At 31.2% G+C, this 23421-nt stretch overlaps 3 protein-coding genes across 27 annotated transcripts; 2 read left to right on the top strand and 1 right to left on the bottom strand.

The window, feature by feature from the left end:
- Positions 1 to 765: 765 nt before the first annotated feature.
- LOC108196379 (BURP domain protein RD22) lies at positions 766 to 2683 on the bottom strand. Its single transcript, XM_017363643.2, has 3 exons — positions 2614 to 2683; positions 2398 to 2506; positions 766 to 1884 (listed from the first exon to the last, which is right to left on the bottom strand). The coding sequence occupies exons 1-3, from the start codon at positions 2650 to 2652 to the stop codon at positions 956 to 958; spliced, it is 1077 nt and encodes a 358-aa protein (XP_017219132.1). The 5' UTR covers positions 2653 to 2683; the 3' UTR covers positions 766 to 955.
- Positions 2684 to 3750: 1067 nt separating this feature from the next.
- Positions 3751 to 9973, top strand: LOC108196851 (uncharacterized). 25 transcript variants are annotated; one of them, XR_010288215.1, is made up of 10 exons: positions 3790 to 4090; positions 5006 to 5089; positions 5734 to 5962; positions 6107 to 6142; positions 6240 to 6277; positions 6498 to 6572; positions 6850 to 7022; positions 7168 to 7868; positions 8116 to 8213; positions 9234 to 9948. XR_010288215.1 is itself a non-coding variant. In XM_064086096.1 (7 exons), exons 4-6 carry the CDS (start codon positions 6544 to 6546, stop codon positions 7287 to 7289), a joined length of 324 nt encoding a protein of 107 aa, XP_063942166.1. In that variant the 5' UTR covers positions 3789 to 4090; positions 5006 to 5089; positions 5734 to 6277; positions 6498 to 6543; the 3' UTR covers positions 7290 to 7336; positions 8116 to 9973. The 25 variants fall into 25 exon arrangements, 1 of the variants encoding a protein (XP_063942166.1); XR_010288223.1 differs by having other exon boundaries at positions 3756 to 4090; positions 5734 to 6142; positions 6860 to 7022; positions 9234 to 9957; XR_010288220.1 differs by having other exon boundaries at positions 3787 to 4090; positions 5734 to 6142; positions 6865 to 7022; positions 9234 to 9950.
- A 9126-nt stretch (positions 9974 to 19099) lies between these two features.
- On the top strand, positions 19100 to 22049 carry LOC108205424 (indole-3-pyruvate monooxygenase YUCCA6-like). Its single transcript, XM_017375380.2, has 4 exons — positions 19100 to 20121; positions 20634 to 20882; positions 21134 to 21256; positions 21426 to 22049. The coding sequence occupies exons 1-4, from the start codon at positions 19465 to 19467 to the stop codon at positions 21636 to 21638; spliced, it is 1242 nt and encodes a 413-aa protein (XP_017230869.1). The 5' UTR covers positions 19100 to 19464; the 3' UTR covers positions 21639 to 22049.
- The last annotated feature ends 1372 nt before the right edge of the window (positions 22050 to 23421 follow it).

Here is a 23421-nt window from a genome sequence, read left to right as displayed (position 1 = left end):
CTCTTTTTGTTTCTTTTTTGAATGAAAAACTAACAAGAAAAGGCAACATATTCACTGTCACCTGTATCTGGCAAGCAACATACTCCTGTATTTATTTTGTGCCAACTGCATACATGGTTTATTAGGGTGATTTGCAGCCTGCAATCCGAGCTGAAGTTCGGATCTTCAGGGAAAAAGCATATTCTTACGGTATTTAAATTTCTGTAATAGACACTCATACCGATTCAATTTAACTTAGCTTGACGGTTACTGGTTGAGTGGTTGATAGACTAGCATCACTTCTTCCATTACCATGATTACGAATTTGAATTATTATTATTATTTTATATCAAATTTGAATTATCATATCTTTATACTTAATAATAAAACATGACAAGGATCCTTTCCTCTTCTCAGTTAATCAAGAATATGAATTCAATTAACCACTCTCTTTATACTTAGTTTTAATACATCAATCCAAATTAATTCATATAAGTATTGTTTATCCTCTTCTTCTGTTATTATTGCCAAGATTATGAGTTAGAAACTTCAGATCATCACTCTCTCATCAAAATAGACCAAAACAAATTGCAGTTTGACTGTAATCTTTTTGTGGTGCAAAGATCATGAATTTGTTTCATAATTCTATGTAGACTTAAATAAACTAATTTATCAAAATGAAAAAGTCAGCCACCTATCAACTTAAATTAGGGTTGGTTCAAAGTTGAAAGATTTTGCTTCCATTCAAGAAAGTTTATCATCCGACTGAAAATAGTTACACAGATATTTCCACAAAAACACACTTAGTCCAATACCATTTTATATGATTCACCAACAATATGGTATGCTGGTACTATACAAGATTTACATAATCAAGCAGAAGCTGGCAGCCTGGCATATTATTCCTTCAAGACTGTAAACCATTCAACAGAAGATCTTATAACACAACACATATAACGAAATCCTGCATGGATATTTAATATGGAACCCACACGACATGATCCTCGGGAAGAAAATGGCAAACAGGAACACTTCCAGGCTTAACATTGAGCACCTGAAACGCCAAATGTTTTGGATTCCACGAAGAAGTATCTGTGTGACAAATAGCTGCTGCTTTCGCCTTCGTTCCATCATTTCCAACAAGTGAAACTGTATATGCCTTGACATTGTTCGTCTCGTGGCAATAAAACACAGCATATGGATAGCTTTGCTTGTGACAGATCACAGCCTTTTCTCCCAATTTCTTTGATCCAATAATACTAAACCTCTGCATTTCACTTTCCTTCTCAACAACAGTCGACACTGCACTCACTTTTTTCCCCAATTTAGAAGCCGTGAAGTCAATCATATTCTCCAGTGATGTTGCACAGTACTTCTCTTCGCCTTTAATACCTGGCGCTTCACATTCCTTGAGCGTATTCTTTATTGCTTCTGATTCCAGAGTGTTCTGTTTTACAGAAAATTTCTCAAAAATTTCTAGTACTTTGTTGGACGAGAATGGAATGGAATCAGCAACATATCGAGGCAAGAAAGGCGTTTGAGTAGTTGGCCTGGTAAAATGCAGTTCCATGTTGGCTCCCTGGTGCAAATCTTTTTCCAAGAAAAAGAGGGCTACATTGGGATCATCATGAAGCTGAGCTGCAGAGGCAGCATAGTTGTAAATAAATGGATTCGAGCCTGGAGAGACTCCGACATAAACAGGCTTCCCTTTGTGGTCTGATCTGACTACTACGCCTCCTTTGCCAACACCAACGTCAGTCTCATCTCCGGGAGCCCCTGTGCTGACTCCAACACCAGTACCTTTTCCGACTTGTACATTAGTGCCCGGGCCGCCAGTAGTGCCTGTTTCGACACCTACATTGCCCTCTCCCACATCAACAGCTGTGCTTTTGTCATCCATCCATTCTGCATATCAGTGTTTTCGAATAAAACAACCTTTTTTACAACATTTGTTAATACTTGCTGTGCTGATTAAAATCAAAATATATAGATCATATAATCCGATTAAGTCATTTCCCTGACACATTGAGTTTTAAAGAAAACGGGTAAGTTATACCGTGTCAGAATTGCTGGATGCCTGGATGGTCTCGAGTTGAAGTCCTAAGAATTTTAATTTGACGAACCACTTAGTGATCCGTTTTTCCACTAATTTTGATGGGTAACGGGTCTAAACATACAAAAATAGTGCAGCAGCGTACATTCAACGGAAAAAAATGTTGGACGTGAAAATGCAATTTTCCGCTAAATGATACCATAGCACCCCTGTATATACATCAAAAACTTAGCGTTAATATGTCCAACGGTTTTTTCCGGTGCATTTTTTTTCGGCTGAACGTATGTTATTCGCATGTTAGGAGCCCGGACCCACTTTAATGTTAGCACATGTGTACATGAATGGAAACTGATGGGCTTACTAACCGGGAGATCGAAGAAGTTCACTAATGGATTTAGGCATGGGAGTGTTGGGCAACACAGATCTCCAATAATCTTCACAAGATACAGCTGCATGACTTGCCACAAATGCTACCTGCAGTAGTGCAGTGTACTCAAATCAAAATATTTAACCAAAAACAAAAAAAAAATAAAAAAATGAATCCATCTTTCAGAAAAAAACGATAAATGAAGATAACTTACAGAAAGAATAGCAACGAAATGAACCACTTTGAACTCCATTGAGGATAACTTGTCAATTGTGAATGCATGAAAGATGGCTGAGAGCCCGGTATATATAAGCAAAACATAATATGTGAATTATTATTTTGGAGTATATATTTTTATTTTATTTTCTTTTGAATGATACACCAACTGTACTGATGACTAATCTCGAAAGTGATTTTATTTTCACTTATTTAAAAAATTATATTAAGTAAAGTATTATTACGGGGTTTATATCAAACTGGCAACTCGTTGTATTAAAATGTCTTACTTGAACCACCCATCTTATGGGCGACTCATTTAAGCAACTATAAATCAAATATATATCATTTTACCCACATCATTATTTATATCTTTTTACTTAATCATTTATCAAAAATCAACCGTTTATTTTCTTACTACAAAACCACTTCGAGTACTTTCATAATTGTTTCTAGTATTTATCAAAATAATCTAGAAATTTCTAAAACAACATAGCTATATATTAAAAAACAACTGAGCTATAAATATATATTTATTTGATCACTCTAGCTATGTTGCTTTAAAAATTCTCAAATTATTTTGATAAATACTAGGGACAATTGTGAAGTAGTCGAAGTGGTTTTACAGTAACAAACAGTTGATTTTTGATAAATGATTAAGTAAAGAGGTATGAATAGTAATGTGGGTAAAATAATATATATTTGATTTATAGTGACTTAAATGAGTCTCAGATGAGATTGGTGGGTCAAGTGAGACATTTTGATGTAAGGAGTGGCATGTTTGATATAAAACCCGTATTATTACTATTATGGCTCAGTGAACTCAAGCATCCTAAAATAATTAATAGTCTAATTCAAAAAAATTATATGTAGACATTTTTGGAGAAAAAAGTAATATATTTAATAATAGATGAATATGTATGATCATATATTTGATTGATAATTATTAATGTCTGATTTTTTTTTTGATATTAATTAAATCCATTTATCATTTTATCGCCCTATATATAATATTAAAAATGAGTTTTTTATTTTTATAGAATAAAATAACAAAAATCCGCATTATCTAGCCGGAATTGAAACATACAGTGGTCACCCGTATTGGCGACTCTTTAATCTTCTCACCTGCATCTTGCTTGGCTTATTTGAGTTCGACCGATCCAATCAAACATTTATTTTTATAAAATTATGTAATCTATTATATATCTTATACTGCAACAAGGGGGTTTGAGGAGCCAATTAAATCGTGTCTAATTACTTATATGCCCATGGAAAACCCATTAAACCTTGTCCGACTGCTTATGCCTGTTCACTTGCCGTTGCATGTTCGTTACCCCTGGTCCCTGGTTTGAGCTTTTTTATGCAACACTGCCACGCTCGTTTCTCTGCAATTACAGCCTAGATCAAAACCTCATACAATTATACACACACACACACACACCCTTCTCAGCTCTCAGCTCTTAGCATCGCTTCAGGTACGTCTATGATTTTAGGGTTCTTATTTTACACAAATATATTGATTCGTTATAATAATCTGAAATTGTAACTTGAGATGATTGTGGTGGTTCTGCATGAGTTGATTTATCTATGTGAGTCGAAGAAGACAGATAAATAATGTATGTTGTTTGGGGGATTATTTGGGATTTGGGAATAGATTTAAGAAGGCTTTGATGCATCGTCTTGGGATTTTTTACATGTCCAATAAGATTTACACACAGACTGTTGGTTTTGAGGGAGGCTAATCGAAAAACTGCTTTGATTGATGTGCATCCGCTGATAGAAATGAGGTTCCGTTATATTGATCTCATGAATAAAAGACAGAATAGAAACCCATTTCAAGTCAGACCTGACGTGCGGAAGAACTCATCTGTTTTTTCTGCTAAGGAGATGAAAAGGATAGTATATCCGGGAACAAGACATAAAGTCAGAATTGGATTGCTTCCGTATCGAAGGTTCAAAGTAGTGATAATAAAGTAGATATGATGAGTCAAAGAAAGGCCATGTCATTGATTAATAAGAAACGCCATATTATTTATTATTATGATCTTCTGCAAGCCATGAGGTCATTTTATTTAGTCTTTTGATTTATCAACCACTTACTGTTGTGCTGCCTCCACGGTGCTGGCTATAATTGAACTTTTTGTACTCTTTAAATTACTTCAAAATTTACATAGCTCGGCTTTGTTTTCGATATTGGTTTGTTATTAATGCGATTGGTTGTGGATGTTAATGCTCCAGAGTTTGAAGCTATGCCTCTTGTGAAATGTAATAGAATGTGTATTATGATCATTTCTGCTTGTTTTGCTGTTTAGCATACATTCCAGTACTATGTCATGTTCTCATTCTTGTATATCACTCTGACATCTTAACCTATGCTCTTACGCGGTTAGGCCGAATGTCATAGAGCTGAAACTGGAGAGGAGAGGCAACTGAGGCAACTAGAGAATTTTACAAGCGGATCTTTCTCCGCTTAGGTACATCCTTCGTCCTTTTTTTTGCAAGATTATTTTTTTTGGCTTTTCAAGTTAACATTTATTATTAATAATGATATAAGGTAAATTATCATTTTCATTTGAAGACAGAGCAGTCTTACCTATATAATAAGATATAAAAAAATTGATCTGAAGAAATCTTTGTTGTTCAAGAGGAAAAATGCATGAATATGCCTGTGATAACATCTTCTGAATGTTGTTATAATAAATTATTAATGTAATAGTACTGGTATTACATGTATTGATTCACACAGACCATTTGGTTTTTATTTTCTCTTTCTTTCTCTGCCAGAGACAATAGAGCTTCTTTTTTTGTCCAGAAAACACAGATTTCCCCTTTGCTTCTATGTGCTTCTGCTTTATGTAGATGTCTGAGTTTCAATTCATTCTCATTCGGTCTGTTCCTTCCGAAAACAACTAATGATCTATTTACAAAAGAGCAAGACATTTGCACCTAGAATCTGATTAATCGGCCAGAACATTACCTTGATACATGAGTTTAGATTTAATGCTAAAAGATGCAATCATTGTCAGACATTAGTGCACATCATATAATATAGTCCTTAGCATGTGCCCATGGGCACACCAGGAAAAACGTTAAAATTTTATCAACGCAATTGGAACAGACTCTATGAGACTATAAATTCCCGGAAGAAGTCTGAGGAGAAGGTGTCTGTAGGACTGTAGCGGTAGATCTGGATCAGATGAAGACTAAAAGAGAGAGGAGTTTGAGTGAGTTGACGCCAGAAAATAAATGCGAGGGTAAGAACTCTGGTTGTGGGAAAAAGCAAGCTTATGATGGTCGTGCATTCAGAGCTCTTTTTAAGAGACAATCAAGCATTAAAGCTGCTGCAGGTAGTTTAGTTTCTCTATGCCCTCTTCCCATATAAATCTGTCACTTTCTGATGTTGGGCTTGAAGAGCCTTCAGCAATTGCAGAAAAATTGGTTGTTGACTTATTCCAAGGGAGTTTGCTGAGCCATTTTATTTTATGTGGCAGCCACGTCAGGCTACACTTGAGATCCACCTAAGCTAGGTTACTTTTCAAAATATTAATATTTTTGTTTAAATTTAACACTGACATTACTTAACATATTATAGTTTTTTTATAAGAATATTGGAATTTTCTGCAGAAGCACTTACCTTAGTCACTCATCAGTCATCTGAGCAGGTAAATCATTGATTTTGTCTTTTTCCCACCATTGTCGAGGATACCTTGATAAAAATTAATGAGACATGCAGAAGACAGTGTCATGTAAATATGTGATCTATTATAGAATGTTCAGTCACAACATCTTGTTTTGAAATTCTGAACATTCTTGTCGCTTCTTACTACAACTTAATAAAAAAGGCCAAGTTCGTGCACTTTTATACTCTAGCACCTTTTACAGGTGAGTAGGAAAGATATGCACTAGAAACAGGCTCATTTATCTAACCATGGAGTATGAGAGAATTCAGAACTTCAGGTACACTCCCTTCGCTTAACAATAATACTGTATATATTTTATTATCTGTGTGCTCTTTTGAAATGGAGTTGTGACCACATTATTATCACTCTGTCTGTATGAAAAACATGGTCTGACTGCAATGGTTTATTCAAATTTTTGTAAATTTTGGTGGGAATTTAAGTGTGTCTATTTGGTATTTGATCGAATGGTTTGCTGGGTCGTTATAAAGTGGTACTCATGGGTGAAATTTTAGTATTTTCTAATTTGAGTAATATGTTTCACTTCCCATCATTAGTTTTACGCAGACTAGCCTTATTTCTCCAACTAAATTGAGGATGAAGCCTATGGGTCACCAGAGGAAAATAGATGATTCTGATATTAAATCAGCTCGTACACATCCTCAGCTTCAGGATATCGAGTTCGTTGAGAACAGCTTATTAGCTTCTAATGTTGATTATGATGAGCAAGGTCAGTGGTTGATTCACCGTGCTCTTGCACCTAAATACATTTTCAAAAGCAGTCTTATACATATTATTGGCATCTAAATTATTAGGTTGTATTTGAACAAAGGCCTATATGTATGCGACGTTCTAAGTCTATTCTTCAATTGCAGTGTGTAATACAGGGAATGCATCACTGCATTCCAGCTTGAGCGGCATTGTATCAAATGGTACTCAAGGGGATCAGAGTTCTTTTTGGTTAAAGGAATTTACGTCAGGAACTCCATATCGTTGATTAAGCCTAAGCCTAATCAACAGTCGAAGTACTGAAATCTACATCAAGTAACCTTCTATATTCTCACTTCTGGCCTCATAGCAATTTCTTTCCTGCAAACCAGGGATTTTGTCATAGGCCCCTTTTTGTCTCCCCCACAAGCAGAATTTATTTTTACACGGGAATGTGATGAATCATTATGTATGCTCACTGTGGCGCTGTTTGATTTAATTGTTTGGATTTTGATTAATTTATAAGAAATGAACCGTGATTAATTTATTTCGCTCTGATAAGCAAGGTCAGTAGTGACAGCATGAAATAGTAAGTCTTAAACATACTTATAATTCTTTTTTCCATCTAAACTGGATTAGCATGAACTCTCCAACACTTTATGGTAATCCTATACTTTTACTGACTTCGTGTTAAATTAATCTATTGTTTGATGCTTAAAATGATTTATTGACTCTGATGTGTTTTGTTTGCATTTGACAAAGCAAGGGCAGTTTAAACATCAAGATTGAGTCCGACTGAGAGTACTGGTTCTTGTACAGTCCTTGATTAACATGCTCTGTGCTAATTCTCGTATTCTTTTTTGTTAAGGTAATAATACAATATGCAGTGGAGTTGCATATTGCAAGATCTCAATGGCTTACATGTTCTCTTTATGGCTGCTATGGGAATACTTCTGAAAACATTATAGTTACTCGATTTTATAGTACGGGGGTTCCATGATATAGTTACTCGATCTTATGTGTTATATTATTTAGGGTTTATAGAATTTGTGATATTGGCATAATTACATAAGTTATTGTATATGTTTGTGTAATTACAGGTTTCTGTTTTGCAGAAAGTGTGTATCGAGGTTCGGGTGATTTCAAGAGGAAGAGAATACTTCTAAAATATTCAATATCAACAAGCTCGATGAAACAGAGTTGATGTAAAAAGGTACTGGATTTAAGCTCAAACATTCTATTTTTATAGCAATAGATAGGACTATGGATATATTCAGTTTATCTTGACTCGGTGTAGATCGGAGGATTGCTTGTGTAATACTTATATTCTGCTAGCGTAGCTAGATTTTATTAGGAGCTTATGTTAATGCAAAAAAATGTTGCTATTGATTTGCTGCACGACTTGTGAAAAATTGCTGCTTTTTGAAAATCAATTGTGTGGTATTATGTATTGGCGAACTGATGTTGTATGCTAGATTAGTTAAATAAAATGACTTAGGTTTATTTACTACCTGGTACAAGGAGATCGTTGAATGAAGGATGATACATGCTTAAATATAGGAACACTTGTCTATTAATAATGGTAGTATCTTTTCCTCGGAAATTTGAGGCTTAATGATCTATTCTTTCATATGTATATGATTCTGCAACCAGTTTGCGATTGTTTGTGTCAGTTAAGCTACCGCTAACTCTTGCTAATTCTGCGACTAATGGGTGGTGGTTTACATTATAAAATTTCTGGTCAGCCTGCATTGCCGGTAGTGAGGAGACTGTAACTCATCCAGTAAAATGCCAATCCACTAACTGAAAACTGATCGATCAAAATTTAGAGTGTTTAAAATAACTCAGATATGTTTATTTTTTGCCTAATCATCTTGGTCATCGTACTTAAATAAGACTAATATTATAATTACTCAACTTTGTTTAGAGCTTTCAAAAATTTCTTGTAGTTTTTATATTCTGTCTTTGACTGGTTAAGGTTAGCTTATAGGCCTTATACATTTGCTTAGATTTACAATACTTTCTCGAAACCAAACCACCTGAAAACAATTACCAGAAAGTGCAGTCTTTAATGATAGCAATCTAAATTATGTTGAAGGAATATACATATACAAAAACGATTTTTGGAGGCAGGATGCTTAATGCTTGCACAACTTTTATTCAGAACTTTGTCAATGCTTTTTTGGGTATGTAGACTTAAGTTGAATGCCAATAAACGTGCAAAAAACTTCAGCTGAAATGATACAGGAACACTGGATGCCACCAAAGGAAGATGCATTACTATTCAAACAACCCAGTAGTTAAATACATCAACAAATTCAACCAGCAATGAAGCCTCTGCAAACAGTATACAATCGGAGAGGTTGGTACTCTCCAATTTTACTGCTATATTAAAAGTTTGTCTATTTTACTGGTCTTTTTTGCTACATGTACATAAGTGCAAGTATATAACCAATAATAGCAACATCGAGAGAATGAAGAAGCTAAATTGAGGCCTTAGAAGACCACCTCATATAGTCATATGTCCTTGCTGTCCTTGCTTGGGCATTGCTTTTAGTTGATGATCATCCCAACTAGAGAGTTTTGGAAGAAGAGAGTATACATGAGTGTTATGGAGTCATGGAACACATGATTCTAATAATCTTCCCATATTCAAAGTCATAGATAGAAAATCTACTATTTGTTTGTCAAATACACGGAATAATGTTACGATCAAATCTGTATTACGCTATTATTGTGTAGGAGATTATAATTTTACATGAGAATTATATTCACGGGGAGATGTATTTATCTAAATGGTACTACATCGGAAGGAACCTCTTAGAACAGAAATATCTCTTGAAAAATCTGTGGGAGGAGTGTCCAATGCAATGGATAAAACTTTGCAATGTAGAAAGATAAACTACCTCTTTCTACCATTTTACAACATTTAACACTTATTTTGAGCAAGTCTTCTCGTTATCATAACAAGTTCACAGTTAAAACACCATAAACAGTGCATTTCTTATCTAATTCAGCAATATTTTCTATCCAATTTTATAACAAAAACTTGTATATAGAGCATGCCCGTGCCTCGCACGGGCTATAAAGCTAGTTTAGTCTTAATAAATGAAACATTACGAGAAAGAGACATTTTAGAGCCATGAGTACTATTCGGTAACCAAATCAAGAAACCAATTCAACAGCATACTGATGGCAATAATTTGATAAATAAATGCGTCCGACTTATTTGTTGGAATCTTCATTTTTGTAAGAGTCTATGTAAGAATGTATATTGATTTTAATTTTTTTATTTTTTATTTTTTGTCAGGGCCTACATTCTCATGAGTTGTATCATAAAAAATAGAGATTTTTTTCATCCATCAAAATTTATCATCTAACCGAAAGATATACAAAATATCTCCAGACGTTTAGATAATAAGATTTTAAAGTCTAAATAAGAAAACTCATAAGTCTCTTTTCATGGTCCTGAAAATCAAAACATCCAAAAAGAAATACAAGAATGATAATTTAAGTAAAAAAAAGCATATATTACGTGAAAAATTTAAATCCGATAATATATATTAATTTTGTTCATAAAAATTCACTCTTACGTACATTAATCCAACTTCTTTTTTTTTTTTGACAAAATACATAATCCAACTTTATTATGCTCGAATCCCATTATTTTTTTGTTAGACTATCTTTTTTTTTCATGTTTACATTTTTTTTCTCAGGCTTTTCATACTTGAATTTGAATAAGTGGAAATAAATTTTCACAATAATCAAATTTTGCAGATTAAAATATCTTTTAATAACATGTTAAAATTATTTTACCCAATTTCTGACCATGGATATCTTCACTCTGCATTTAGAATGACATTCATTAAACCTGGCAAAACAAAATAATCAAATTCATTATAGATTTTTTTACATATATATTAATATAAGTTTGGGCCCTTTAAGTTTTGATTTGGCACTCAAATCCAATTCCAATAAGTACAGCTGAACTAAACTATCGGCCCAATGTATATCAACGGTAGGTTGGCTTGGTGATTTTTTTTATTCGGCCCTTTCAATTTCCATCTTTCTTATTAGAAAAAATGTTGAGAAGTCCAATTAAAAACACAACGAAACATATGACCCAACAGAACACAATGAGATAGTGAAAAGCCCCATTCGCGTAGCAAGCCCGGAAGAATGAGAAACTTCACCCAACTCTGTTCGAATTCGAAAATGAAGCCCGAGGGTTGGTCGGGATTTGTATTCTCTTGATCACAAGTTCGCCTCCGGAACGATATTTGGATTTCCATATTGAAAAAAAATTTGAAAATAAAAACAACACGGAGTAGTGCTACATTTTTCTCTTTTAATAAAGTTTTATAATAAAAATAATCTTTTTATATAATTGCTGGATTTTGCAAAAATACTACTTGCAATTTTGCAAACAACTCAAATCAACAAAAATTAACCACGAATATATTATTCACGAGCAAACTATCATAGAAGGGGGTTGAATATTAATTTCCAATATTTTGAAATTAAAAAAATGTAGAGAGAATTATATAAAAAAGAAAAATTATTTTAAAATTTCAGGACTAATGGACACAGTTATAGAAACTTTCTTTACTCTATATAATAAAACTAGTGAAAAAAGCCGCGCTTCGCGGCGGCGTGGTAAATTTTGATATGAATCAGTATTATAATAGCATAAAAATTATTTTAAGTCATCATCCCGTTAAACATATCACACATAAAAAAAATATTATAATTGGTATACAAATTTGTTTAAGTGGCCGTCCTTTGAAATAAAATACTAATAATAAAATTGGTTCGAACACCCCTCCCGTCAAAAACAATATTAATCCATAATTATTACTTTTATGATAAAATTAAATATTATAATTTAGATCAAAATTGGTTTGAGCCGCTCTCTTGTCAAACACAATACTAATAACAAAACATCATAATTTAGATATTAGTTTGAGTCGCCTTACTGTCAAACACAATACTAATAAAAATTATTCTAATTATGATAATATTAAATATTATAATTGGATAAAATTTATTTTGAACCGTGGTCCCGTTTTAACAAAAAAATATATTATAATATAGATAAAAAATTATTTTAACCATTTTCCCGTCAAACATAATACTGATAGTAAAATTATTATTATTATTTAGATAAAAAGTAGTTTGGGCCGCCTCTCGTGCCCGTCAAACACAATACTAATCAAGAATCAATTACATTATCATAAACTCAATATATGATTCCTATTTTATATATCCTATTTCATTTGTTAATTATTTTTATTTTTTGATTCCTATTTATTAGTTAAAAATTATTATTCTTTTATGGTTCTAATTTTTTTTTGCTATTAGTTTTTTTTATTGATTATTTTCTTTACAATCCTTTATTTTCTATTCGAAATTTTAGAAAATTATAAGACTAAATCGAACATAAAAATTATACGTATTACCTTACAAATCTTAAAAATAAATTGTATTTTATCAATGATTGTTAGTTTAAATAAATATAATCCTATTCCTTTTAGCATTCCTAAAAAGAAAAGAATTGTATTATCTTTAGAATCCAAAAAAAAAAAAAGAATTGTATTAAATTTTGAAATCCTTGAACTTGATTTTTTAAATTACAATTATATTTTCTATCTGAAATTTAAGAAAATTATAAGAAAAGAATTTTATTATTTTGGAGTCCAATAAAAAAAAAGAATTGTATTACCTGTAAGATCCTTGAACTTAATTTTGTTAAATTATAATTATATTTTCTATCCGAAATTTAAGAAAATTATAAGAAAAGAATTTTATTATTTTTAGAATCCAATAATAAAAAAGAATTGCATTACCTGTAAGATCCTTGAACTTGATTTTTGGATTATAATTTTATTTTCTATTCGAAATTCAAGAAATATATAAGACTAAATCGAACTATTATCGAAATTCTAGAGTATTATTAGCTTTAGAATCCGATAAGAAAAGAGTTATATTACCTTTAGAATTCTTAAACCTCATTTTTTGAATTATATTCTATTCGAAATTCAAGAAATATATAAGACTAAATCGAACTATTATCGAAATTCTAGAGTATTATTAGCTTTAGAATCCAAGAAAAGAGTTATATTACCTTTAGAATTCTCAAACCTCTTTTTTTGAATTATAATTATATATTTTTCTTCAAAATTTAAGAAAAATCAGAAAACTGAATTGAACAATTCTGGAGACGCCGCATCCTCCTTTATATATATATATTGATTTGGACTAAGGTGAAGCTTTATTATCATGAATCAGATTCATTCTAAAACTATTATAATAATAAGGGTGCTTGCCCTATAAACATTGAAGCACTTTATACTTCGTGACACATTTAGGAAAAAGTAGTGTTGTCCTCCTCATGTCTAATCGAACTATGAACTTAAAACTTAAATATGAAATCTTCTATGAGTTTAAGTGGAACCATTACATAATATTCCTAATGTAATAATGTTATTTATTAACTCCCGTATATTAAAAGTTATTAATTATTAATTGTTTGAATTGTCCAAAAAGAAATAAAAAGTAATAGTACACTTTTAAAAGGTACAGAGAGCTCTAACTTGAAATTTGATAGGTTTTAAACAATTAATATCTTATGTCAACTTATACGCGCGTGATTGCATTAATCAATATTATATATTCACCCCATAATGGTACTTGCAAAGTAATATATACGTGCATGCACTCAATTAAAATAATTGAGGAGCGGAGTTTTGGTGTTCATTGTGTTCCCTTCTTCTAACATATATATTGGTAATAAATATTTTTGTTAAAATTTGATTTAATATATATTTTTGTGAAAATTGCACATAAATATTGGTAATAAATTATTTTTTATGTCAATAAACAATAATATTTTTGTTGTATATTATATTATTATCTACCTTATATTAATATTACACACAAATGAAATATTTTATTAAAATGAAAACATAAAATGTTGCATTTTAAATTTTGCTTATGAATTTATAGACAAAGAAGAATAGTGGAATTGAAATTTTTGAAAATAAATATCAGGGAGAGATGGAGTACATAAACTTTAATAAAAGATTGATTATGATATTGAATTTGTTCTAGTTTCAATTATATTTTTTTGTCCAAAATATGTCGACTAATTCTAAATTCATTTTATCCAGTTTACATTTAAGAAATTAACTTTTTATATTTTAGTTACTAGTGTAATAATAAATTTTTTAATTTCCTAATATTATTTTAAATATTTAATCAAATTATAAATATAATAATATTCATGATATAAATTTTACTCTACACAATAATGTAAACATATTCGTTAAGATTTTATTTTGTTACTTTACTTCCAAAGGCAACGGATATTTGTATGATTATTTACTTTTTGTATTCATTGATATGTCTGAAATAATAAGATTACAACATGAGTCAAATAGATAATTTGAATATGCTTGATATAAATTAAGAACTAGCTTATAACCCGTGCAATGCACGGGCGGTTAACTTATTTGTTATTTTATTATATATATTTTAAAGTTACCTAATTTTATTGTAAAAATAAAATTATGATAGAATAATATGGTTTAATAAATTTTTTACTTAACAGTTGGATAAATTCTTCATAGTTAAGTCCGTTAAATGGCTAATTGAAAATTAGGTCGAACATATATATTTTAATGAGAATGTTAAAATATTTTCTTTTACATGTTATAATTTAAGGTGGCCTATAAACTCAGATATAAACTAACCAATCAACCTTTGATATTTAGTTAATAATAATTAATAATATGGTATAAAACATACGCATGAACCAAATACCTCCCCATCATACTAACCTAAATTTGATGTTTTGGTTTAATTGATAATAAAAAATATACTATAACATGTTATAAATTTAAGAGCTCCGTGGGTCGAATACCAAACGATTCACCAAACTCAACTAACTGACCAACCAAGTGAATTTTTATTTTTGGCTTTAATAGTGTAATAATATATAGTATATGACAGATTTGTAATATTTCTTTTAATATGAGATCATTAGAGTATTTAAAAATAATGTTATTAATGTATTTTGGTTGAATAATATCACATGTTATTTATTAATAATTATATTTAATGATATTATATTTTTATATATATGACGCCCGTGTTGATTGTAAAAACTCGGTTTTTTTAGTTAGAAAATCTAAAAAAGATAAAGCGTTTTGATTAAAAAGACAATTACTATGTTGCTCGATATTATTTTAGAAGATTGATTTTTTTATCTAAAAAATATATAAAAGATAATTTATTTTAGTTAAAAAGAATAATTGGTTATATATATAGATAGGCCCGTACTTCGGCCCAAGTACCGACCGCCCGACCAATATAATAATACTCCCTCTATTTTTTATTATTTGACTTTTAGACTTTTGGCACACATCTTTACGTATAAATATGTCGCCCATGTCCGTATTAATTGTAAAAGATTAATTTTTTAGTTGGAAAATTTATAAAAAGATAATATATTTTAGTTAAAAAAGTAATTACCATGTTTCTCAATGTTATTTTAGAAGATTGAGTTTTTTAGTCAAAAATATAAAAAAGTAATATATTTCAATAAAAAGGATTATCTAGTTATATAGATAGGCCCGTACTATAGCCCAAATTAAAAAGAATAATTGGTTATATAGATAGACCCGGAATAATTGGTTATATAGATAGGCCCGTATTTTGACCCAAGTACTGACCTACCAAACTTTTAATGTTTCAGTTTTAAAAGGATTATTATTAATTGGTTATATAGATAGGCCCGTACTTTGACCCAAATTAAAAAGAATAATTATTTATATAAATAGGCCCAGAATAATTGGTTATATAGATAGGCCCGTATTTTGGCCCAAGTACCGACCGACCGACCAAACTTTTAATGTTTCGGCTTTAATAGTATAGTATAGATTTATATAAATAGGCCCAGAATAATTGATTATATAGATAGGCCCGTATTTTGGCCCAAGTACCGACCGACCGACCAAACTTTTAATGTTTCGGTTTTAATAGTATAGTATAGATATGTCAAATTTTGAAAAATAACATTTCATTTATAACAATGTAATATGCTAAAACAAATCAAATATATTATTGATAAATTAATCAACAAATAATTATTAATATGAAAATACATATGAAATTTTTTCAGCTCTAAATACGTGTCAATAAACACCTTTTTCTTTATTTATAAATAAAAATATACAAAATCAAAAAGTCCACTATACCAACAGCTTATGTGTACTTATTTTATGTATGTGCCCTTTCAGGTGCTTCCAAACTTAACTCTGAAGCTACTTATTATTTGATTATTTTTTTCCGAACAGTGCCTATCTTCTATTTCAATAATACACGTAACTAGGGACTTATTCATATTTGCTCCCAATTAAACTTGGCACTTTCAATATTACACACGCTTTTTTCTTTATTAAATTAAGATATCCCAGGCTTTTTTCATAGTGGAATAATGCATGTATAACCGGTACCACCTGGAGTATTGCATGGGACATTTTCTTGATAACAGTGTGCATTAGCTACGGCCTACGAGCCTATAATTATTCCTAATAATTCTGTATATTAAAATATCAGGGAACAATAAATAAGTTGGGCTATTAGAACATGATACAAGCAGTGTTACAGAAATCGGGAATCGGACCTAATCGGCTGAACTATCGATTCAGAGATTAATCAGAAATCGGGGATTAATCGGAAGGATTAATCAGAGTGAAAATCGGATTTATTTTTATATTAAAATATTATTTAATATTTAGTTATTATTATATTAGATATTTAGTAACTAATATGTTTATTATATTCATAAACTCTATAATTATTCATATTTAAAGTAATATAATATTTTAATTTTAATAATATATCATATATACTTCGATTAAGAAATATATATATAAGAATTTATCGGATTTCAAAAATCGAATCGGTGGCCAACCTTGCAGGGGATTAATCGGTTAAATCGGGGATTTTTAGAAAACTAGATACAAGTGATATATAATATACTATGTGTCTATGCTACAAATTGAAAAGTTGGAGTGATACATGACAATTTTACTGAAACAAAGTACTTCGGAGCGAAGAGACCCAATAATAATCAATTAAAAATTAATTAGATTAATTTAAGATTAATCAAAAAGCAATTAGATGAATTAAAAATTTAATCAGTCCGATCGACGAGTTATAAAATAATGAGTAATCATCGATTTTAAAAAAACAGATATAATTATTCAAGTACCTTATCTAACTACTAATCTACTATCATGTTTTAATTCTCACGTCTTTTACATAGCAAAAATCATAATCAAAGAAACCCTAGCATTCACATGGCAGTAGCCAGTAGTAGTGAATCCGGTTCATCAGAGACAAAAAGAAATTATCTTCAGAAATGGATTAAAATAATATGAAAATGGAGATGAATGAGAACGAGAATCATATGAAATTTCAATATGTGGTTAGGTTCTCGTGTTATGGCGATGAGATTCTCATTTCAACTACAAAATTTCTAATCCACTCAATATTAACACAGGTTTCGAGACTTTTTAATTAATTATAAACCAAATATTCCTGATTTCGGAGTATAGATAAACTAAATTATTGATATTAGTCTATCATTATTAGGAGGTTATCAGGCTAACGTGATCACTTAATGTGTTAAGTTTGGAATTTTAATTATCTTTTAGACGAAATTTTGTCTTATAAATAATTTATGAGTTATTAAAAGTGTAATAATAAAAATAATTTATGTGTAACTTTTTTTTTAAATTAAGTCATTAAAAAAAATAACTCGAAAATTTTAAATAAATTACTGGCTTATTTTAAACTTAAATAAGATTTAAAACATTTTTCGACTTAAAACTAATTTTAAATCCCCGACTTAAAGTTCATGCAACTTTGTGTATACGTGTGAATATATATAATAAATTTATATATTATTTGACATATGTTGCACTTTGTAAGTGGGTGTTTGTTTACCCCTTCAAACCCGAACTTTTCGGTTATAAGTTAGAAGCATTTCGTACCGTAATAAATACTTATAAAAAGTTAGGAATGCTAGCTTTTGTTTCAGCAATTCTACTTTTTTGTTAAACACTTTAATCACTTATAATTCAATTCTTAACTAGCTTCTAACTTCTGTTCTATTTTTTTATTTTAAATTCAACCAAATGGCCCTAAATAGTGCTCGAGGCATATGATTCTTTGGTACTTCAACGTGACAAGGTACAATTTAGGAGGGCTTTAAGCCTTTAATAATGGTCGATGAGATATCATATAAAATCTTACATGAACTAATTATAATATTATTAGCATATATCTTTTCTAGTATTTATACGGTAGAAATCTACTAACGACCTTCATCTTGGGTATCTAAATGCAACATGTTTATAGATCAAAAATTGTTTATGACTAAAGTCTAAAGTTATACAAAATTTGATTTCTGGTGGTGTGAAAATTTCTTCCAGATTAAACCTTATCGAAGTCCATTTGGAATATCCTTTTTCTCTACTTAGTAAATGTGTTATATCCAAGTCCAGTGAATTCTTTTTTCTGCAACATTAAATATTTAAGTAATGTTTATCGAAGGAAGATATATTATTTGAATAAAAGAGATTAATATAATAAATTAAATGAATAAATTTTATATATCATACGTTAATAAATTCAAATTCACGTTATTTTTATTTTAAATATATAAGATATATAGTTATTTTTAAATTTATATTAATGGAAATTTTTTTACATATTTAAAATTTAAATAATACTAAACAAAGTTAAAAGAAAATTATATAAAATAATCATTCGATCTGAATGTAAATTCTTGATATCTGATTTCGGTTCGGTACAGTCTAAATATAGCCCGGTTTAATTAATGATATAGTGCATGTTTCAATAATATTTTTTATCTACTAAAAACATATAAAGTAAAATAGTAGAATATAAATATATAATAAGATAGACAGAATCTAGTCACATAGTCACCTATGCGCGGGCATATATAGAAAACAAACTCCTATATATACCTGACCCATGCTCCTCACTTCTCACCACCACTTACCCAACATCGTCTCAAACATACACTTCAGTTCCATCTCCTATGAACTCAAACAATGCAATAGAGCTCTTGTAATATTGTTAATATTGATTAACCAAAATTAAACACATCTTTAGGTGGATAAGAACTCCTAATCCACTCCACCATTTTAGGATTTCTACATCTCTTCTAAATCTTCTTCAAGATAAGTTTGTAGACAAAGTTTATCCATTGTTTTATTTAGTCTCCCCTCAACTTCTCCTCTTTTTTGCCTTCTTTTCTGCATCCATTTTTGACTCTCCTTCATTTTTTTCAATGCCTCTCGTTCAGATCACTCACTCAACTTGATTAAAATCAACCCTAAAATCGTTATTCTTTTTTTTTATATAAATTTATGGGTTATTTAAGAGAAATGGATCACCGGAGGTGTGTTTTTGTTCCTGGTCCGGTGATCGTCGGAGCGGGGCCCTCCGGGCTAGCAGTGGCTGCATGCCTTAAGCAACGCGGAATACCTAGTGTTGTTGTGGAGAGATCCAATTGTGTAGCTTCTTTGTGGCAGCTCAAGAGCTATGATCGGCTTCGCCTTCATTTACCTAAGCAATTTTGTGAGCTTCCTCTCATGCCTTTCCCTCAAAGCTTCCCAACTTACCCTACTAAGCAACAGTTTGTGAGGTACCTTGAGGATTACTCAACAAAATTTGAGATCAGCCCTTTGTTTAATGAGTGTGTGGAGGGAGCTGAGTTTGATCCGAGTATCGGGTTTTGGCGTGTGAGGAGCGTGGGGAGGAGGGGGGATGGGGAGGAGAGGAGGAGTGAGTTTGTGTGCCGGTGGCTGGTGGTGGCTACCGGGGAGAATGCGGAGGCGGTGGTGCCAGAGATCCGGGGAATGGAGGAGTTTAGTGGAGAAATTGTGCATACTAGTTGTTATAAAAGTGGTGATGCATTTGGAGGGAAGAAAGTTTTGGTTGTGGGGTGTGGGAATTCAGGAATGGAAGTTTGTTTGGATCTTTGCAATCATAATGCTACTCCTTCTCTTGTTGTTAGAGATGCTGTAAGAATTTGCAACTCAAATCTAATTCGTCTTCTAATATATCATCCTTCTATTTATTCATACATAATATATTGTTTTCTTGATATAGGAGTAGACATCTCGCTCTGATACCAGTCACTAATCATACACTCGCCAATCTGTTTTTCTTGTAGTGTAAGCGGTGTGATTGCATATTATGCATGTAGTTCTTGGTAAAACGATTCATAATATCATCTAAAATTATACGTTAATTTGTATTTTTGTTATATCGGGTGTTGAGGCCAGTTAGCGTGCAACTAAGTTAGTTCCGAAAAATTTAATTTTTTAAGTTAAGTCAAACGGGTCCGATATGCATGCCTAGTTTATTATGTACATGCAGTGATGAGTGAGTTCTAGCTAGTGTCTATGTGTGTTCCAGCACTGTCACGTACTTGAACACTCCTTTATATCTATCTTTTTTGAGTTGTCCCTTTTGCAAGTCCCAAATCTTTTCTAAGTGACCCTTCTTTTTGAATTGATTCAACTTTGTTTAGGTACATGTTCTACCCAGAGAGGTGCTTGGAAAATCGACTTTTGGGCTGTCAATGTGGTTGCTCAAGTGGTTTCCTGTCCGCCTTGTCGATACTTTCTTGTTGATTGTTTGTAGAATCTTGCTCGGAGATACTTCTAAACTTGGCCTTGTCCGGCCGTCCATCGGACCTCTGGAGCTCAAGAATTCAGCCGGTAAAACGCCCGTCCTCGACGTCGGGACACTTGATAGGATTAAAAAGGGAGATATCAAGGTATACCCTGTATTTTCAATTTAGAAATCAATATACAATTAATAAAAGAAATTATTGACTATTATACTATATTGTCACGTAAAATATTTAATCCGATACATTACTGTTATATTGTCACATAACATTCAATCCGATACATCATTTAATAAATATGGTAGAATTTCAATATTATTCTTAACTATCACAACAAACACGACCTTTTATGACAGAATAATTTCAGTGTTAATATGAAAATGTGATTATTGGTGTAGGTTGTTCCAGGGATACAAAGATTAACAAAGAAAACAGTGGAATTTGTTGATGGAGAAAAGGAAAATTTCGATGCAATAATATTAGCAACGGGCTACAAAAGCAACGTACCCTCTTGGCTAAAGGTACTTGCAAACTTTTGATCTATTACCCTTTTTTCCCATCACTTTTCTTGATTCTTAGGATACAGCTTGTTATAATGCATGGTTTCGCAATAAAGCTCCAGGGACTCCTAAAAAAAGAAAGATATGTAGTATCATAAATGGCCCTAACCCTTTGTGCTTTTGTCCCCAGGAGAGGGAAATGTTTTCGGAGAAAGATGGGTTGCCTAGGCGGCCATTTCCCAACGGTTGGAAAGGCGAGAGTGGGCTATACGCGGTGGGGTTCACCAAACGTGGCCTTCTTGGAGCATCCATGGATGCTAGGCAAATCGCGGAGGATATTGAACGGTGCTGGATTGCAGAGGCCAAGAATCTGCCTCTTCTGTCGCGGTCATTAACGTCGTGATCATGTAATGTTGATTGTTTAGTGTAATTTAGTTGGCTGATTGTAGGTTTTTGTACTAAACAGGGCTTAGAAGGGCAGTTTTGGTGGGTACATAGAAAATAATGTTGGTGCCAAGAGTACTGCAAGTCCTTGATTGTGGGGTGGGGTTAATGTGGAGGTATTGGAGACAGAGGGGAGGGACCTCAATACTCAGTAATATCCTGTACATGTAAGAGCTAGAAAATTGTACACAAACTTGACAATTTTGCTTTAATTATGAGGGGGATCTTTAGATTTGCATGTATGGTTTGGGTTTTTCGGAAGAGGATAGGATTTCTCATAGCTTGTAATATTGGAGAAGAGACACTGTGATAAAACATGACTTCTAACCAAACAAATTTTGTATATGAAGGAATGAATGATTAAATTAGTTTAGTGAAATATCATATTGTTGTTATGTAAGCACAAGACTATTCCTAATATCCCTTGTATATTCAATGCACATATATTTGTTTTTATGTAACACATGTGATGTTGTTCAACCACTACATGCATGTATATGACCTGATATATGAACTTGTAGAAAGGGTAGCCATTACTTGAGTAGATAAAATTTTGAGCTTTTAAAAAAAATCTAAATTATAGAAATTATTTTCAAAAATATGATACAAATTTTTGTTACACGTGTTTTGTAACAAAAATAAGTTTGAAAATATGTGTATTTTTTGAAATTTTCTGAAAATTTTCAATAATTTCTTTATTATTTTGACAAGAGTAAAATTAATTCCTAAATGTTTTAATCAATTGAAAAGATTATTGTGAATATAATTCTTGATCTAAAACTAAAACTAGCTTTTATATATATTAGTCAAGTTCCCTATTTAATTTGTCCTAAATATATTGTATTTTAAATTTAATTATATATAATGATGAATAAAAGTTAATGTATGTTGTAATTAGTTCTTTGAATATCAATACACAATTTACTAAAATTATTAGTTAGTTGAACATAATTAAATTAAAAGTGCAATGATATTATTATTTAATGAGGATAGGCCATGAGTGCTAAGAATTGTTTGATATTTGATATTTTCTTTGTAAAAGTGTAAAGCAATTATTCTCATGATTCCATTTCTAAACTCTACATAACAATAACTAATAATTCGTTAAAGCATGGAAAAGCATGGAATTGGCGGTTGGGAATAAGTGTACGTACATATGTTACTTTGAGAAATCAAAACCAACCCCACAACAATATCAAAAGTAGATGTTAATAGAAACAAACTTGATTTTAGCTTTTAAGCTAGATCAATCAAATAATGAATCTAGTCTCTAATTAAAGATGCTCATAATTTAAATATAGTACTTGTGAAACAAGATCAAAGTTGTCCAGGGGAGGAGTACATTCTGAATTTGATGGTGTTCATGTTCTATTTTTTTAGTGATGATCAATCCTTCTACTTGTTTTACAAAAAAAAGTAAATTTTTAATTTGATGCTTTAGGTCATTTTCCATGAGGCTATCAATGCATGCTCCTGCACCACAAAACTACAATCAGTGATTTAATACTAAAGGATAATTTTTATTTTTTGATAAAGCAAACAAAGCAACTAAATAAAAAATTAGAGAGCAACAAAGTGGTGTTAGAGTGTACTGCATTAAACAACCCATATAGTTGACTATGTTCATTTTTTAATACTATTCCCCATAGAGTATATATAGGTCCTTGTCATTGATACATTAATTTGGTCAGCCAGGACAATTAGTAGCAGATGATTGAGATTAATTAGTGTTAATATTGTCA

Source organism: Daucus carota, chromosome 1, assembly GCF_001625215.2.
Source record: "Daucus carota subsp. sativus chromosome 1, DH1 v3.0, whole genome shotgun sequence".
Taxonomy (NCBI): domain Eukaryota; kingdom Viridiplantae; phylum Streptophyta; class Magnoliopsida; order Apiales; family Apiaceae; genus Daucus; species Daucus carota.
Note: the sequence above shows the minus strand (reverse complement) of the source record. Positions and strands in the feature narration are given on the sequence as shown.

Bases quoted from the DNA above. Each gene is read 5' to 3' on its own strand.
- LOC108196379 (XM_017363643.2), bottom strand. From the start codon at position 2,652: ATGGAGTTCAAAGTGGTTCATTTCGTTGCTATTCTTTCT. The intron at 2,507-2,613 runs GTAAGTTATCTT...GCACTACTGCAG, and splicing joins ATTTCGTTGCTATTCTTTCT to GTAGCATTTGTGGCAAGTCA. The intron at 1,885-2,397 runs GTTAGTAAGCCC...ACTGATATGCAG, and splicing joins TGAACTTCTTCGATCTCCCG to AATGGATGGATGACAAAAGC.
- LOC108196851 (XM_064086096.1), top strand. From the start codon at position 6,544: ATGGAGTATGAGAGAATTCAGAACTTCAG. The intron at 6,573-6,849 runs GTACACTCCCTT...TCCCATCATTAG, and splicing joins GAGAGAATTCAGAACTTCAG to TTTTACGCAGACTAGCCTTA. The intron at 7,023-7,167 runs GTCAGTGGTTGA...CTTCAATTGCAG, and splicing joins TGTTGATTATGATGAGCAAG to TGTGTAATACAGGGAATGCA.
- LOC108205424 (XM_017375380.2), top strand. From the start codon at position 19,465: ATGGGTTATTTAAGAGAAATGGATCACCGGAGGTGTGTTTTTGTTCCT. The intron at 20,122-20,633 runs GTAAGAATTTGC...AACTTTGTTTAG, and splicing joins CTCTTGTTGTTAGAGATGCT to GTACATGTTCTACCCAGAGA. The intron at 20,883-21,133 runs GTATACCCTGTA...TTATTGGTGTAG, and splicing joins TTAAAAAGGGAGATATCAAG to GTTGTTCCAGGGATACAAAG.